A 15382-nucleotide genomic window follows, 5' to 3' on the forward strand; every position below is an offset into this window, starting at 1 on the left:
CTGTCCCCCTCAGGGGTAAATAAAGGTAATTTAATGAAAGTCGAGTCCTATTATGTGAAGATTATGTGAATACTCTTAAATATACAGCATTTATTTTATTTTATTTTTTTTTGCAGAAATACAAAATAGAGCTTCTGCAGTGTCGAGTGGAGTCACACACTCCTGCTTTTAGCATTGTGCTGATAAAACAAACAACGAGAAATAATGACTGACGCTTATGATGTTTGTACCTCACAGTTAGCATTAATAATATTCATACAAATTAGTTTATTTTGCAAACAGTGTGAAACACTAAAGGACTTTCGAGTTAAAAAACTGAGGCACAAAATACTGTTGTTGAATGAGGCCAGTGTACATATACTGTATGATGCTTTATTCGGACAAATCCCAGAATCGTAGCAGGGGTCAATGCACGGGGTTCCATGATCAATAACTAAAATACAGACCCGAATAAACGTGGACCAGAAAACCATCTTCACAACTGCACGATGCAAGCAACAAGAATTTACAAACATACTAAACCACTATGGAGTAGATGAAGGCAAATTAATCAAGGACCTAACACGGTGCAGGTGAACACAACAGAGCAACAAATCAGTGACAGGTCAGGGGCGGAGACAGGACTAGAACCAAAATGTCATCAAATACTGTTGAATTCTGGATTCTGATTGGTCAGAAGGTGTTGATTTGTTTTCTAGAACAGCAGCTCTGACATTAGTGCAGCTGCAAATCACAGGGTTATGTATATCAACGTGCTTGTTCTAATACGTTATCGTTTCTATAGTAACAACTCATTCACAGAGACGGCTTTTATAGCGGTGGAGCTTCTCTGTAAAATGATAGTTTGGTAATGTGTGGTAATTAAAAAGTGAAAATAGAGAGGCTGGTGAAGGAACGAATGTTTACGGCTTCTATAACTTAAGCGATAACAGGAGCGAATAGTAACCTATTGTAAATGTAACTATAAATGGATAAAAAGTTGGACATGTCGTCTGTATTTAATAAAAATCTATTTAATAAAAACGTTAGCGAATTGCTGTGGTATAAGAGGAATAAAACACTTTGGAACATGCTGTTATAGGAAAATAACTTCTAGGTTATACCAGTACTGCGATGGACTGGCACCCTGTCCAGGGTGTACCCCGCCTTGTGCCCGATGCTCCCTGGGATAGGCTCCAGGTTTCCCGCAACCCTGAAAAGGAGTAAGCAGTTGAAGATGGATGGATGGATGGATGGTTATACCAGTAACTCCACTTCTTAACCCCAACCCATCATTGATTATTTTCCTAACACAGCCTGGCCTTGAACTTTTATAGTCCTTATTCAATCATTTTACTTGTTGTGCAGTACAGGGTGCAACATTATATACCTTTAGTTCATGGATGAAGAAGCAACAATAACATTGTGAGGCGGAGCCTAAGGGGCAGAGTACTACCAAACATGGAAAATAAAGCGATTCTGGTTTTCCAAGATGGCCGCCTCCATAGAATTCCACTGTGAGGTTTTTAAATGCTAGCTTATGTATGTACACAACTTTAGATGGTGATCATCTAAACAAGAAAGTCCTGATCTGTGTTCATTTCAATGTTAATGACAATCAGATTCTAAACTGCATCTATTTCAATATTAACTGTCTCGATGAACTTTGATCCAGTCTAGAAGAATTAGCGTACCATTTTGTTAGTGCTAACACTCAAAGTTAGCGCTCGCAGTTAAAATCAAACCCATTTTCTCTTCCCCATGACACACATGTGCTTTCCGATCACTCCAGGCAGGGAATAATTATAAACCCTGTCGAACTCCCTGGAGTTTAATTATCAGTGTCAGGACTGAGAGAAAGCAGGTCAGAGTGATTTTAATATGCTAATGTTTGGATGGTCTGAGCATCAATAGAGAGTAAGAAATCCAGCGACCTTGCTGTGAGCATATAGGCATAAAACATTGATTTGACACTTTGCACTTGAATTCATATTTACAATAATTTTCTATTTGGTAACGATGCTTTTTTTTTAATGGTTTTTATAAACTGTAATAGAGCCTAAGTAAACTCCATTTATTTAAAGACCTACAGTTAATTAATGTCAGTTTTCATCATAATTACTTTATTCGTAACTCATAAACGTGCCTGTAACTTAGCAAAGGATAAGTGCGAGCCAAATTGGAGAAATCCGTGTCATTTTTAGTCATAAAAGAGCAAACCATAGAAAAAATAGAAAAAGAAAAGGAGTTGGTACATTTTCTAAACCATTCTAACAGCATAGTAGGTGTATATGCTCAAAGGTCGTGCAACAATTTAGCATTTCTAGATGGTCGTATGATTGTAGATGTATCTTTTACTAAAGTTTAAACCAGGGTTCCCAAAACAAAACAAGCCCAAATGGACATTATGGATTTTCTGCGACCTCAAGCCTTGACCACCATACAATTTTTAAGTTCCAGATTTATAATTTGAACATTTTATTATGTTAGTAACATACACCAATCAGCCATAACATTAAAACCACATGCCTAATATTGTGTAGGTGTCCCCTGTGCCACAGAAACAGCTCTGACACATCGAGGCATGGACTCCACAAGACCTCCGAAGGTGTGCTGTGGTGTCTGGCACCATATTGTTAGCAGCAGATCTTTTAACAAGTCCTGTATGTTGCGAGGAGGGGCCTCCATTGATCAGACTTGTTTGTCCAGGACATCCCACAGACGCTCGATCGGATTGAGGTCTGGGGAATTTTTGAGGCCGAGTCGACACCTTGAACTCTTTGTCATGTTCCTCAAACCGTTCTTGAACAACGTGTGCAGTGTGGCAGGGAGCATTCTCCTGCTGAAAGAGAACACTGTTTTTAGGGAACACCGTTACCATGTAGGGGTGTACTTGGGCTGCAGCAAAGTTTAGGTAGGTGGTACGCATCAAAGTAACATCCACAGGTAAGCGATGCACACACACCGGCCGTCCACATGGTGTACAAGAAAACATGATTCATCAGACCAGGCTACCTTCTTCCGTTGCTCCATGGTCCAGTTCTGATGCTTTCAGTGGTGTACAGGGGGTCAGCATGGGCACTCTGACTGGTCTGTAGCTACACAACTCCATCGCAGCAAGCTGTGATGCACTGTGTGTTCCGACTTCTTTCTATCAGAGCCAGCTTTCACTTTTTCAGCAATTTTTGCTACAGTAGCTCTTCTGTGGGATCGGACCAGATGGACTAACCTTCTCTCCCAACACGCATCAATGAGCCTTGGGAGCCCATGACCCTGTCACCGGTTGTCCTTCCTTGGACCACTTTTGGTAGGTACTAATCACTGCATATCGGCAACGCCCTACAAGACCTGCTGTTTTGGAGACGCCCTGACCCAGACGTCTAACCATCACAATCTGGCCCTTGTCAAAGTCGCTAAGATCTTTAATCTTGCCCATTTTTCCTTCTTCCAACACATCAACTTTGAAAACTGACGGTTCACCTGCTGCCTAATAAATATATCCCACCCCTTGAGGTGCCACTGTAATGAGATAATTAACGTTATTCGCTTCACCTATCAGTGGGTCAGGGAAATTCGTTTGTTTCTCTTAATTAAAACGCGGCTCGGCTGAATGTGATTCCCAGTAACAATTTAAAATATTAGCTCACAGAATCCGTCTTTAAAGATTTTAAAGTTGAAGATCCGGCGTGTACTACTCATTAAAGATGGCCGTTTTATTATTAACTATTCAAGGTCCATGTACATACAAGTGACCTTGTACAGGATCGGGTAAAAATAGAAATTTAGCCTTTTTATTTATTTATTTATTTTTACAAATTCACCTGATGTGGATCTGTTTGAAAAAAGAAAGAAAGAAAAAAAAAACTTTACATGACCTCCAGATACAATACGATACAAAACGTATTACCTTTACATTTTGTTTCCAAACTAATACTGTCCCGATCGCAGACCAATACAGCGTTTTCCACAATACGTACAAATTTATTAATAAAACGTGGAATTTATCCTAGAAAAACATTGATAATTCACTTCCTTAATACACTTTCAACAAATATACGGTAGCTAGCTAGCTATGGAGAACCCAAGCCATGGCACGCTGTGCTTTTTGCTTTTGTTAACTTCAAGAGAAAGAAGAAAGAGAGGCTGGTGAGGGGACGACTCTTTATAGCTGTTAGCATAAGTGATAACAGGAGCTAGGTTGTCTCACAGAAGTTCCACAACATATATAAAGTAAGTATGTGTGTGTGTGTGTATAGGATAAAAAGAATGATGTGTTGTTCTTTAAGTAATGAAAAACTGCTAGCGAGGAATAAAACACTCATCAATCTCGGGGTGGTGGGAGTGACTCAGCTTCATCACATCATTCTGTCATGGATTATTTTCCCACAACAGCACAATAAAAGTGTTTTATTCCTTACTTATATAATAAATGGAAGCTGGGTAGACTGTGACTATTATTTTAGTTCATACATCAGCATCAGATTATAGAGATAAAGTGACATTTTCAGAATGTATTTCTGTACACAGTCACAGATTTGTATTTCTTTGCTAATCCTGGAGGGTCTTAGCGTGACTCTGAGGTAGTGAAATAGCAGCGTGTCAGGGTGTTTCGCTCCTGAGAGTTTGTCCATTAGGGAGAAAATATGCTGTTTCGCAGAAAATAGTGTCTCATTGCACATTCAGCAGAGCTTCTTATAAAAAAAATAAATTAAAAAGTAATATGTTTTTTTTTTTTGTTTTTTTTCTGAGTCCCAGCAGATGAGATGATTGCTAGACAGAGTCGTGGCTCTGATGCGGCTAGTTTCGAGGGTAACGTTTCTCTCCAGCGTGTGTGTGTGTGTGTGTGTGTGTGTGTGTGTGTGTGTGGTGACTTGACTTCCATGTGATGGAGGACTCTTAAACAAGACTTTGGGCGGTGACAAATTTGCTATGTGGAAAATAAATAAGTAATAAAGTCAAGACTAGTCAAGCAGGTAATCGCTAAATTATAATAAACTACAGCCAGAGGCAGATGTCAGCCCGACAGACTTTTTATTAGGGCGTAAATGAAGGGCAGATAGGTTTCTGAGGTAAATCTATACTTGTTTAATCAGACAGCACAAGGTTAAAACTAGCAAGACACCAAAAGCTTACAGACCTTGGATATTAAGAGTGTTTTCACACTTAGCTCGAGTCTGTACACATTCGATTTACCTCAGAAGTGGGAAACTGGAGCCAGCTAAGCTAGCTAAGTGATGTATATTTACTTCCTCGAGTCAGTGTTTTAGATTAAACAAGAGAGTGTGTCTGTATGTTGATTAATCTAAAGTGAAGACTTGTGTATAGCTTATTTAAAGGTAAAGCAGTGCTACTTTGTGAGCAGCCATGTTGATTCGACGTCACTCGGAGTTGAGAAGACTATCCTGAGTTTCCAAGTAGGAATTCCGAGATGATGGGGCGTTCATTTTCGTTGTTTTTTGTTCCTGGTCAGAGGTTGGGAATTGCACGTTACGACCTCGAGTCTAAATGCAGCATCAGGAACAATTCTGGGCTCATTTTTGGGGTGGGGCTTATAAATACAAAAGCGCTGGGTTGCTACACACACACACACACACACACAAAAAAATGAATGAATAAAAACCAAGAAAAGCTTCACGTTATACTGAGAAAAGCGTGATGTTATAACGAGAAAAGATCATACGCAGTATTATCTACATACTATAATTCTATTAGATGTTTATTTCAAATCTTCAATACATCTCATTCGTAACGTTTAATATCTCTTTAACCTACAGCATATTGTATTTGACGTTCCTTCATCAGTCCACATTAGAAAAGATACTAAAGCTAAAAATCGCTGATTATGTTTTTTTTTTTTATAATTTTAATATCCTCGCTCAGGTCATGTAAAGCGTCTGCCGTGCAAATCCCTGTGTGGTGACAGAACGAACATAACAAAGCACTGGCTGTAGACACAGCAGACTAGAACGAACAAGTCTCACCCTGGTACAAATCGAGAACCGTGGCCATCACCTAGCATGGCTTCTGCTCCTGTGTTTCTAGTCTCACATGCACACACCCAACCATAACTTACCTACAGGGGCCTCCAGCCGTTAACGCCTCCGAAGAGTGTTAATGAATTTCCAAAGACCCAACTGGGCCTAATAGAGTGACTCGAGTCAAGGGCATTAGAAAACATCACACTCAATGAAGTGAACACTAGCGCTACCGCCACAGCTGCACAGTGGCCAATTCTCCACGAATGTTAATCCATTAGCGACGGAAAAGTCTGGCCACCTCATTGAACAGGATTGAAAAGGAAAGGATGAAAAGGATTTTTTTTAAAAAAGAAAAAAAAACCCTCAACACGTACAAATAAAAAATGTGTACGTGTCCTTTCATAAAATGTATACGATTTAGTAATAAGAACTCACCCCGATTTAAAGAAATACAAGAGCTTGTTATTCATGAAACAGCAATAAAACAGCGAGAGAAGTCAAGAAGAAAAATAACTGCAGTAAAATAAATCATTTGTTGACAAAATGATTGCCCAGGAGCATTTTTATTTTTTTTTTTAAGTCAAGCAGTGTTGTATAAATTGTTCATTTACTAAATCAATAACAGAGGAACACTCAGTAATAGCAGTAATAATAGCAAACGTTGAAGGAGAAATATTTTTAGAAGTATTAACTGATGTTTTAACAGAATTTAAAGTAGTTGTAATGCTTGCATTTGTATTAGCGGTGTTTCTATGAATTTATATGAATTGTGGTCAGAAGGTTAATATAAAGCTATGTTTATATTAACTCGCTCGCTCTAACGCGTTATCATTTCTATAGTAACGGCTCATTCACGAGGATTTAAGTACGGTCGGATTAAAACGATCGTTGATGCGGTAAAGTTTTCTCCGGTGTCAGAGGTAAAGCTGTTTGTTTTTGCAGTATCTTGGTAACATAAATGTATTTATTTTTTTTTGTCTTATTAACTTCAAGTTCAATGAGACAACTGTTACAAAATCTAGACCCTTTAAGGATTCTTCAGTTGTCCTTCTGGAGGAATGAAGGTCCTGTATAGAAGCCTACAACGAGGTGTTTCAGAAAACCCTTACCTATTAAAATCAGCCCTTAAGAAAGAACCTTCTAGACAATACTAAGTAAACGCAAGGAATGTTAAAAGGGGGTGCCAAAACTTTTGAGCAGGACTGCTGCTTGCTTACAATTTCTCATCTCACATTAATCAGAAATTTAAGTATTCTTAGTGGGGGGCGGGGGACACTACAAAGAGATAAACTTCCACTCAAAAGTTTTGGCACCCCCCTGGTATCACATTACAATCTGAAGAATTCATTAAATGATCAGATATTTAGGCATTTGATGGAAAGCTTATATATATATATATATATATATATATATATATATATATATATATATATATATATATATATATATTCAACACATTAGTTGGCAGTCTGACACGGCCATAAAGATAAGTCATAAGTTTAAATACGCCTTGTAGACTCTGCAAAATGTTAATTATTTAAAAAAAATAAATAAATAAGAATAATAATAGGGATCATTGCTTTTTTATTGTTATTATTTTGTCTTCTGGGAAACATGTACATATCTTTTGTAGCTTCTGAAGGGCAGGACTAACTGAAAAAAATATAATATCTTTAAACAAAATAATAACAAATTACACCGATTATCCTGTTCAAAAGTTTACACCCCCCCCCCGGCTCTTAATGTATCGTGTCGCCTTCTCGAGCATCGGTGAACGTTTGCGCTTTTTGTAATGGTCGTGTACGAGTCCCTCAATCGTCCTCAGTGTGAAAAGATGGATCTCGGTATCATATAGTCGCTGTTGGAAAAGGAGTCAAATATGCAGAAGATGCTGGAAAAGTAAAGAATGTGCAGGACCTGGAGGATTTTTCTGAAGAACAGTGGGCAGTTTAACTGCTCAGGACGAACAAGCGACTCGTGAAGAACTCTCACAGAACATAAACACAGTCGTCAATCATCCAGGTAACGACACACGGTGTTAATAATCAAGGGTGTGTTAACTTTGGAGCTGGTTCATTTGTATAAATTCAGTTATTATTGTGTCTTGTGGACTATATGTAGACATCTGTTATGTGAAATAGATCATTCAGGGCAGGACTAAATAAACAACAACATGCTATTTTTATGATCCGTCCTGTTTTGTTATTTGTAATTATTAGCATTTCGCAGATTCTGCAAGGCGCACATAAACTTATGAACTGTAAAGTGTTACATACAACGTTCTTAAAACGGCCACAGATGACTCGCCTATCAGAATTACCTCCCAGAGGCACTGTTTTATGAACTCACGCTGAATTACAAGCGAATATCCACTCGATCCGTTTAACGAACAAGAGCTAAACGCAGGAAGAAAAGAGAACATAATCACACAAACCCAAAGCACTGCGCCGTCGAACACTTTACACACACTCGAGTGTGTTAATGTCCACTGGAGAGGAGTACACAAGCGCTCGGTGGAACACTACTTATGAGGGCACATCTTATATTCACGTCAGGGATTTAAACACTTCCAACTCCGACATGGATTTCACTGAAGTGCGCTATCAAGTGTTTGGGGAGTTTTTTTCTTTTTCTTTTTTTTGTGTGTGTGTCCTCTTGACAAAATCACTTCAGCGCTCCTAAACACTTAAACCCTTCAGACGTTGCGTTGTACAGTATTTACGAACGTTTTTCTTCTTCTTTTATTATTATCATTATTATTAAACGGATTAAAAATGTAATTGTTGACATGGTGAAGTTTTCTATATGGAGAAGTATGTTTATTTAACACTGATGGAAGGAGTCTCCAGTGTCAGAGGTAAAGCTGTGACTAAGTGGACATGTTCAGAAATTTGCGCTTTCTCAGTAGCATGATAAGCTGTGTTTATTTGGACTTAATAATAATAATAATAATAATAATAATAATAATAAGAGTCAATTTCACACATGGGCATTGTCTAGCCAGATTTTCAGGCTGTAAATGCTCATAGCCAGAAAGTATCCAGTCGACTATGTATATACATCGACATTATATACACCACCATTTTATTTTCGTTTCATATATAATACCTTATAAAATCCCATGAAAAAGATGAACCCGTGTGTATAAGTTTCTTCCATTTCCCTTCTGACAAAAGCAGGAAGCTGTGAACTGAGCTACGGGACAAAACGCGACGCCGTGGGATCGTTCCGAGGAATGTACTGGAGCTGGTCATTCGGCTTTGTCGATTCAGCATAAATATATGATTATGAATTCGCATATTTTGGGGGGGGGGTCTGTATTTGTCATGTTACTGAAATTGTGGCTTCGGGTCACGACCTGAAAATGTTCTAAAAATGGAGTGAATGCAGTATGAAAGTATGAGACGAAGGAAAAACTCAAGTAAAGGACAGATACTTATATACAGTAAGAAAATACTTCCCACCTCTGACTGACACACACACACACACACACACACACACACACACACACAGAAGCAGCTCTGTCCCTTCCGGCGGTTCAGCTCAGCAGTTCAGCATTAGACAGATGAGTTAACAAACTCAGCAAATATGAGTTTGATCATAATGATCAGAGTTAATGTTACTTTGGCCCCTCGAGCATCACATCACATCACACACACACACACACACACACACACACACACATTTTCCTTAAAGATCAATATTAAAGATTGAACATACTCTAAAAGGGGGAATTCTTTCACCTAAGGTTTATTGCTCCTCAGATGGACTCTCTCTCGGCTCTCTCTCTCTCACACTCTCTCACTCTCTCTCTCTCTCTCACTCACTCACACACTCTCTCTCTCTCTCTCTCACTCTCTCTTACTCTCTCTCTCAGCTCTCACTCTCTCTCTCTCTCTCTCTCTTGGCTCTCACTCTCTCGCTCTCTCTCTTTCTCTCTCGGCTCTCTCTCCCACTCTCGGCTCTCTCTCTCTCACACTCTCGGTTCTCTCTCTCACTCTCGGCTCTCTCGCTCTCACTCTCGCTCTCGGCTCTAACGCTCTCTCTCTCTCACTCTCTCTCTCTCTCTCACTCTTTCTCGGCTCTCTCTCTCTCACTCTCGGCTCTCTCTCTCACTCTCTCGCACTCACTCTCTCTCTCACTCTCTCTCTCTCGGCTCTCTCTCTCTCTCTCTCTCTGACTTTGTCTCCCTCTCGTCATCTTGATCTTTAGAGACACAAGTCCAAAACAGGTCTTTATTTTGGATGTGTCTTTGAAATGTGTTTACAAGAAACTGTAAACACCTCTCTCCTGAAGGTAGTGGAAAGATTACAACTTTACCTCTGGCTGTTACAAAGCACTGGCACTGGAGACTCCTTCCATAAATATCAAATAAACAGAGAAAACTTCACCATATCAACAATGAGGTGGTGTCTTCTGTACAAGCCCCAGTTCATGAGCTGTTGCTACATATACACACACACACACACACACACACACACACACATATATATATATATATATATATATATATATATATATATAGGTTGGTTAGGTGTTCACAGAAGAGGTGGGTCTTTAGCTGTTTTTTGAAGATGGTGAGAGATTCTGCGGTCCGGATTGAGGTTGGAAGTTCATTCCACCACTGAGGAACAGTTAGTGTGAAGGTTCTTGAAAGGGATCTTGAGCCACTCTGAGTAGGTACTACTAAGCGTCGGTCGTTGATCGATCGCAGATTGTGTGAGGAAACGTAAGCCTTCAGGAGAGAGTTGAGGTAGGAGGGTGCTGTTCCAGACAAGGTCTTGTAGGTGAGCATCAAGGCCTTGAATTTGCTGCGGGCGGCTACAGGTAGCCAGTGGAGGGAGATGAAGAGGGGTGTGACATGGGTTCTCTTGGGCTGGTTGAAGACGAGGCGCGCTGCTGCATTCTGAATCATCTGAAGGGGTTTGATGGAGCTGGCCGGGAGGCCCGAGAGTAGTGGGAATACCAATTCCCAGTCCTAATAATCTTTTCTCTCCCTCTCTCCTTCTGCCGAGCCACACACGATTTTATGGAGATACTAGAGATCCAGATCCTTTCTGCCTCTGGATGGAGCTCAAATCTTCTCCAATTCCAGACTGCTGGGACTACAGCTGCTCCTAAGGCCATACAGACTTCATATAAGTCAATAATGAACTTTTTCACATTATCTGTTGTTACCCAGATGAGGATGGGTTCCCTTCTGAGTCGGGTTCCTCTCAAGGTTTCTTCCTCTTAAAACATCTCAGGGAGTTTTTCCTTGCCACCGTCGCCACTCAGTGGCTTGCTCAGTTGGGATAAATTCACACCTTTAATATCTGTATACCGTGTTGATATTTCTGTAAAGCTGCTTTGAGAAATGTCTATTGTAAAAAGTGCTATACGAATAAAATTGAATTGAATTGAATAGTGAGTTGCAGTAGTCCAGTTTTGAGATAACAAGAGCCTGGGCTAGTATCTGTGTAGCCTGTTCGGTGAGGTAGGGTCGGATTTTCTTGATGTTATACAGGATGAACCTACAGGACCGTGCAGTTGTTGAGATGTGGTCTGTAAAGGTCAAGCTGTCATCGAGAATCACCCCAAGGTTCCTGGCTGTCCTGGTTGGCTTGAGTGTAGTTGAGCCGAACTGTACAGTGAGGTTGTGGTTGATCGAGGGACAGGCTGGGTTGACAAGAAGCTCAGATTTTGCCAGGTTGAGCTTAAGGTGGTGTTCCCTCATCCAGACCGAGATGTCCGACAGGCAAGCAGAGATACGTGCAGAGACGGATGGATCGTCAGGCCGGAAGGACAAATAGAGCTGGGTGTCATCAGCATAGCAATGATATGAGAAGCCATGAGACTCAATCACCTGCCCTAGAGATGTAGTGTAGATAGAAAAGAGGAGTGGACCCAGAACTGACCCCTGTGGAACGCCAGTTGTGAGTTGCTGAGTTTCAGAAATACCTCCTCTCCATGCTACCTTGAAGGATCTGTCTGAGAGATAGGATTCCACCCAGCGTTCCGGTTATGCCCAGGCTGGAGAGTTTTGACAGGAGGATCTGATGGTTCACAATGTCGAAAGCAGCAGAGAGGTCGAGTAGGATGAGGACAGATGATCTAGAGGTTGTTCTTGCTAGTCGTAAGGCTTCAGTGACGGAAAGCAGAGCAGTCTCCGTGGAGTGATTGCTCTTCAAGCCAGACTGCTTGGTGTCCAGGAGGTTGTTCTGTGTGAGAAAATTGGTGAGTTGATTAAAAACGGCTCTTTCAAGAGTTTTGGAGAGAAAAAGGAGGAGGGAAACAGGTCTGTAGTTGTCAACCACAGCAGGGTTAAGTGATGTTTTTTTAAGCAGTGGAGTAACCCGGGCCTGCTTAAATAAGGTAGGGTATGTGCCAGTAGAGAGCCATGTGTTAAAGATATGTGTGAGTGCAGGTAATAGTGTGGGAGAGATGGACTGAAGAAGGTGAGAAGGGATAGGGTCAAGGGGACAGGTTGTGGGATAGCTAGAGAGGAGGAGTTTAGATGTTCTAATAAGTGAGTATGGGGCAGTGAACATCCTGCCCCTATGGCTCCCTCTATTAGCTGCAGTTCCCGTTTTTGACCACTAGGTGCAATAATAACTGTATAGAAACTAAATGTGGCAGTGAGTGTGCCGATCCACGCATGCACAACATCTAGAAAGCTAAGCAAATCACATGATCCTGCAAAGCGTTTGGATTAACAGATAAAAACTCCTACTCCTAACCCTGGAGTAGACACTTTAGTGCACTACAAAATGTAAATAAGCCACCATTTTGTTCCCTATGTAGTGCACTTGTAGAGGTACAAAGCAGCTGAATCTCAGTGTCTTGCACATTTTTGTTTTCCATTCTGTTCCTTATTTCACACCCTAGTGCCCTTGTGTAGGAAGTAGGTAGTGAAGTGTGCACTTAGTCAGCAGAATGAGAGCTCACTAAAGCGAGTGGAGTCTAACTGTATCTCTGTATATAAAAAATGACAATCTCTCTCTCTCTCTCTCTCTCTCTCTCTCTCACACACACACACACACACACACACACACACACACTATTTTATACACTCCCTCGATTGCTGTTAATGAAGCGGACTTCTTGCTGTAAGCCGCAGGTACATTCGGGGTGACCTTTGACCCCAAGGTAATGGAAGGTAAGCAGTTTGGATATTTAAGTTGATAGGAGTCAAGGAGCGTTAATTCTGAGTGTAACTGCATCTGCATGCAGAGTGTGTGTGTGTGTGTGTGTGTGTGTGTGTGTGTGCAGAAAATATCGATTTTTGTTCCATCCTCACTACAATATAAGCACATTTCATGCTGTCTGTCATCACCTTTTTATAGTTTATAGTGACATTTTGCTGACCTCATTTGATTTCAATTTCATTTAGAAACCTAAAATAGCCGTGGGAAAAAAAAAAAAAAAGATCAGGTTTGTTAGAAGCCGATATTGCAGTTATTACTCCCGGAAAGTCACGTCTGTGCTACAGCTGGGCCGTTCTCCGACCATCTGTGCTAAATCTCACCAGACTGGTAGCTACAATTATAATCATAATTCATTTAAATATCGCACCTTACAGATTTACCCAATCGGTATAAATATCACTGCGTCTGATCTACCTTTATTTCAAGTCTTCATTATAGGACAGGTTTATGCTGATGCGCTCGTTCTAACACGTTATTGTTTCTATAGCAACAGCTCACGGACAGGGACTTGTACTCTCCAGATCGTTGATAGGGTGAAGTTTTCTGCGTTTACGTAACCTTTATGGAAGGAGTCTCCAGTGCGAGTGCGTTGTAGCAGTCAGGGGTAAAGCTGCAAGTTTTCCGAAATCGTTTAGTCTTCGAGGAGTTTTACGGTTTCTCTGTAACACGACAAGCTGAAACCTTTTGTCTTATAGGTACATTAAGTGTAACTATACACGGATAAAAAGCATTAACCTTTAGGCATTGTTCAAAAAATGTAAAAGTTGACAGATTGCTGTGGTATAAGAGGAATAAAACACTTCAGGACGTGGAACAGGATGATTTATCCCTTATGTATTTTCATGGAAAGCATGCTAATAATTTTGAAGGTGAGCCTAGGTTAAGGCCTCTCAGATGCTGCCTCCTAATATATATATATATATATTAATAACACAGTGGAGCATTTTTGAGAGGAACTGCGTCCTCAGATCACTTCCCCCTTAACTCAGGGACGCGATTAGCTCATGTAGAGTGTGTGAAATTGAATAATTTCATCTTCCTTCGCAGATCAAAGGGGAAATGAAATGAAAAGCGAGGCAGGTAATTCCTCGCCCTCGGCCCGGACCCGCATTTACCTGAAGCGAACTCCGGGAGAAGAAAATGTCTCAGCGTCTTTTATCAGATTTCATTTCTGTAGTCCAGATCCATCGGCGTAATCGCGATGATGGAGTAAGCACTTCTTCATGCTTTTTTTTTTTTTTTTTTTGCTTTGAGGCTTTTCGGAAAACAGCAGAGAAAGACAGAAAGCCCGTGAAAGCTTTAAATCTCTCGTTCGCTTATCCGTAATTACCGGGTGAACGGGTTCGGCTCCATTACAGGGAACTCGAAGCGTTCCTGGCCTCACTAGTGAACTTTTAACAAAGCCAGAACAAAAGCTTAAATCTGTTTCAATATCCTGTTTACACACGTTCTACTTTTTTTTTTTTTTTTTTTTTTAGATTACTGTTATACACTACTTCACCTATAACACAGGGTTACTTACTGATGTCTTTTAAATAAGCTATATAATAGCTAAGTTTATATACTGTAGGCTAATAATAGGATAATATCCATGACCTGATGATAATAGTTTATTTTGGTTTTCAATCCTGAGATCATGCAGGCGTGGAGTTACTGTTTATTGGTGGGGATAATAACACAACATAAAATTGTGTTTAATTGTATTTAGCAACATCAGACTGTTTTCATTGACACGCCGTCCAACACACAACTGAACCATTTGCCACGCTTGGATTTTCATTTCATGACTTAAGATATTACTGGTGTTTGTGTGACGAATAAAACACTCAGTGTCGCGCTGTCTTAATAATAAAATAATCAGCGATGTAGTGATGTATAACGAGACGGCATGAAGTGTTTTATTCCTCTTGTTATACAGCAATTTGTCGACAATTTTTTAAAGAATATGTCGTAATATTTACTGTGACATTTAATGTTGTGAAACGTCCATGAAGCAAGACACTGTCATGGTCCCCCAGGGGTAGTTCCACTCTGGACCACTAGAGGGCACCTTGTTCCCCATGTAGAACTACTTCTTCTGTTGTCTCTCCTATTTCCTGTTCAATCATGCTCACCTGTTTGTTATTTTCACTATTATTTGTTATAGGACACTATTTAAGTTCCTTGGTTATTCTCCTTAGTTGCTTGAGTATTGCATCAAGTCCGGTTATGTTTGTGGTACTGCTTTTTTTTTTTTTT

The 15382-nt window shown here is 40.3% G+C and overlaps 1 protein-coding gene across 1 annotated transcript in view; it reads right to left on the minus strand.

Moving 5' to 3' along the window:
- Positions 1–15382, minus strand: part of LOC128618991 (RNA-binding protein 25-like) — a gene marked incomplete at its 5' end in the record, with an annotated part of 163168 nt that overhangs the window by 24951 nt on the left and 122835 nt on the right. Inside the window, one exon of the mRNA XM_053642769.1 lies at positions 10012–10034. Coding sequence (XP_053498744.1) covers positions 10012–10034 — 23 coding nt within the window. The remainder of the gene's footprint in view (positions 1–10011; positions 10035–15382) is intronic.

This window comes from Ictalurus furcatus, chromosome 15 (genome assembly GCF_023375685.1).
Source record: "Ictalurus furcatus strain D&B chromosome 15, Billie_1.0, whole genome shotgun sequence".
Classification (NCBI taxonomy): Eukaryota; Metazoa; Chordata; class Actinopteri; order Siluriformes; family Ictaluridae; genus Ictalurus; species Ictalurus furcatus.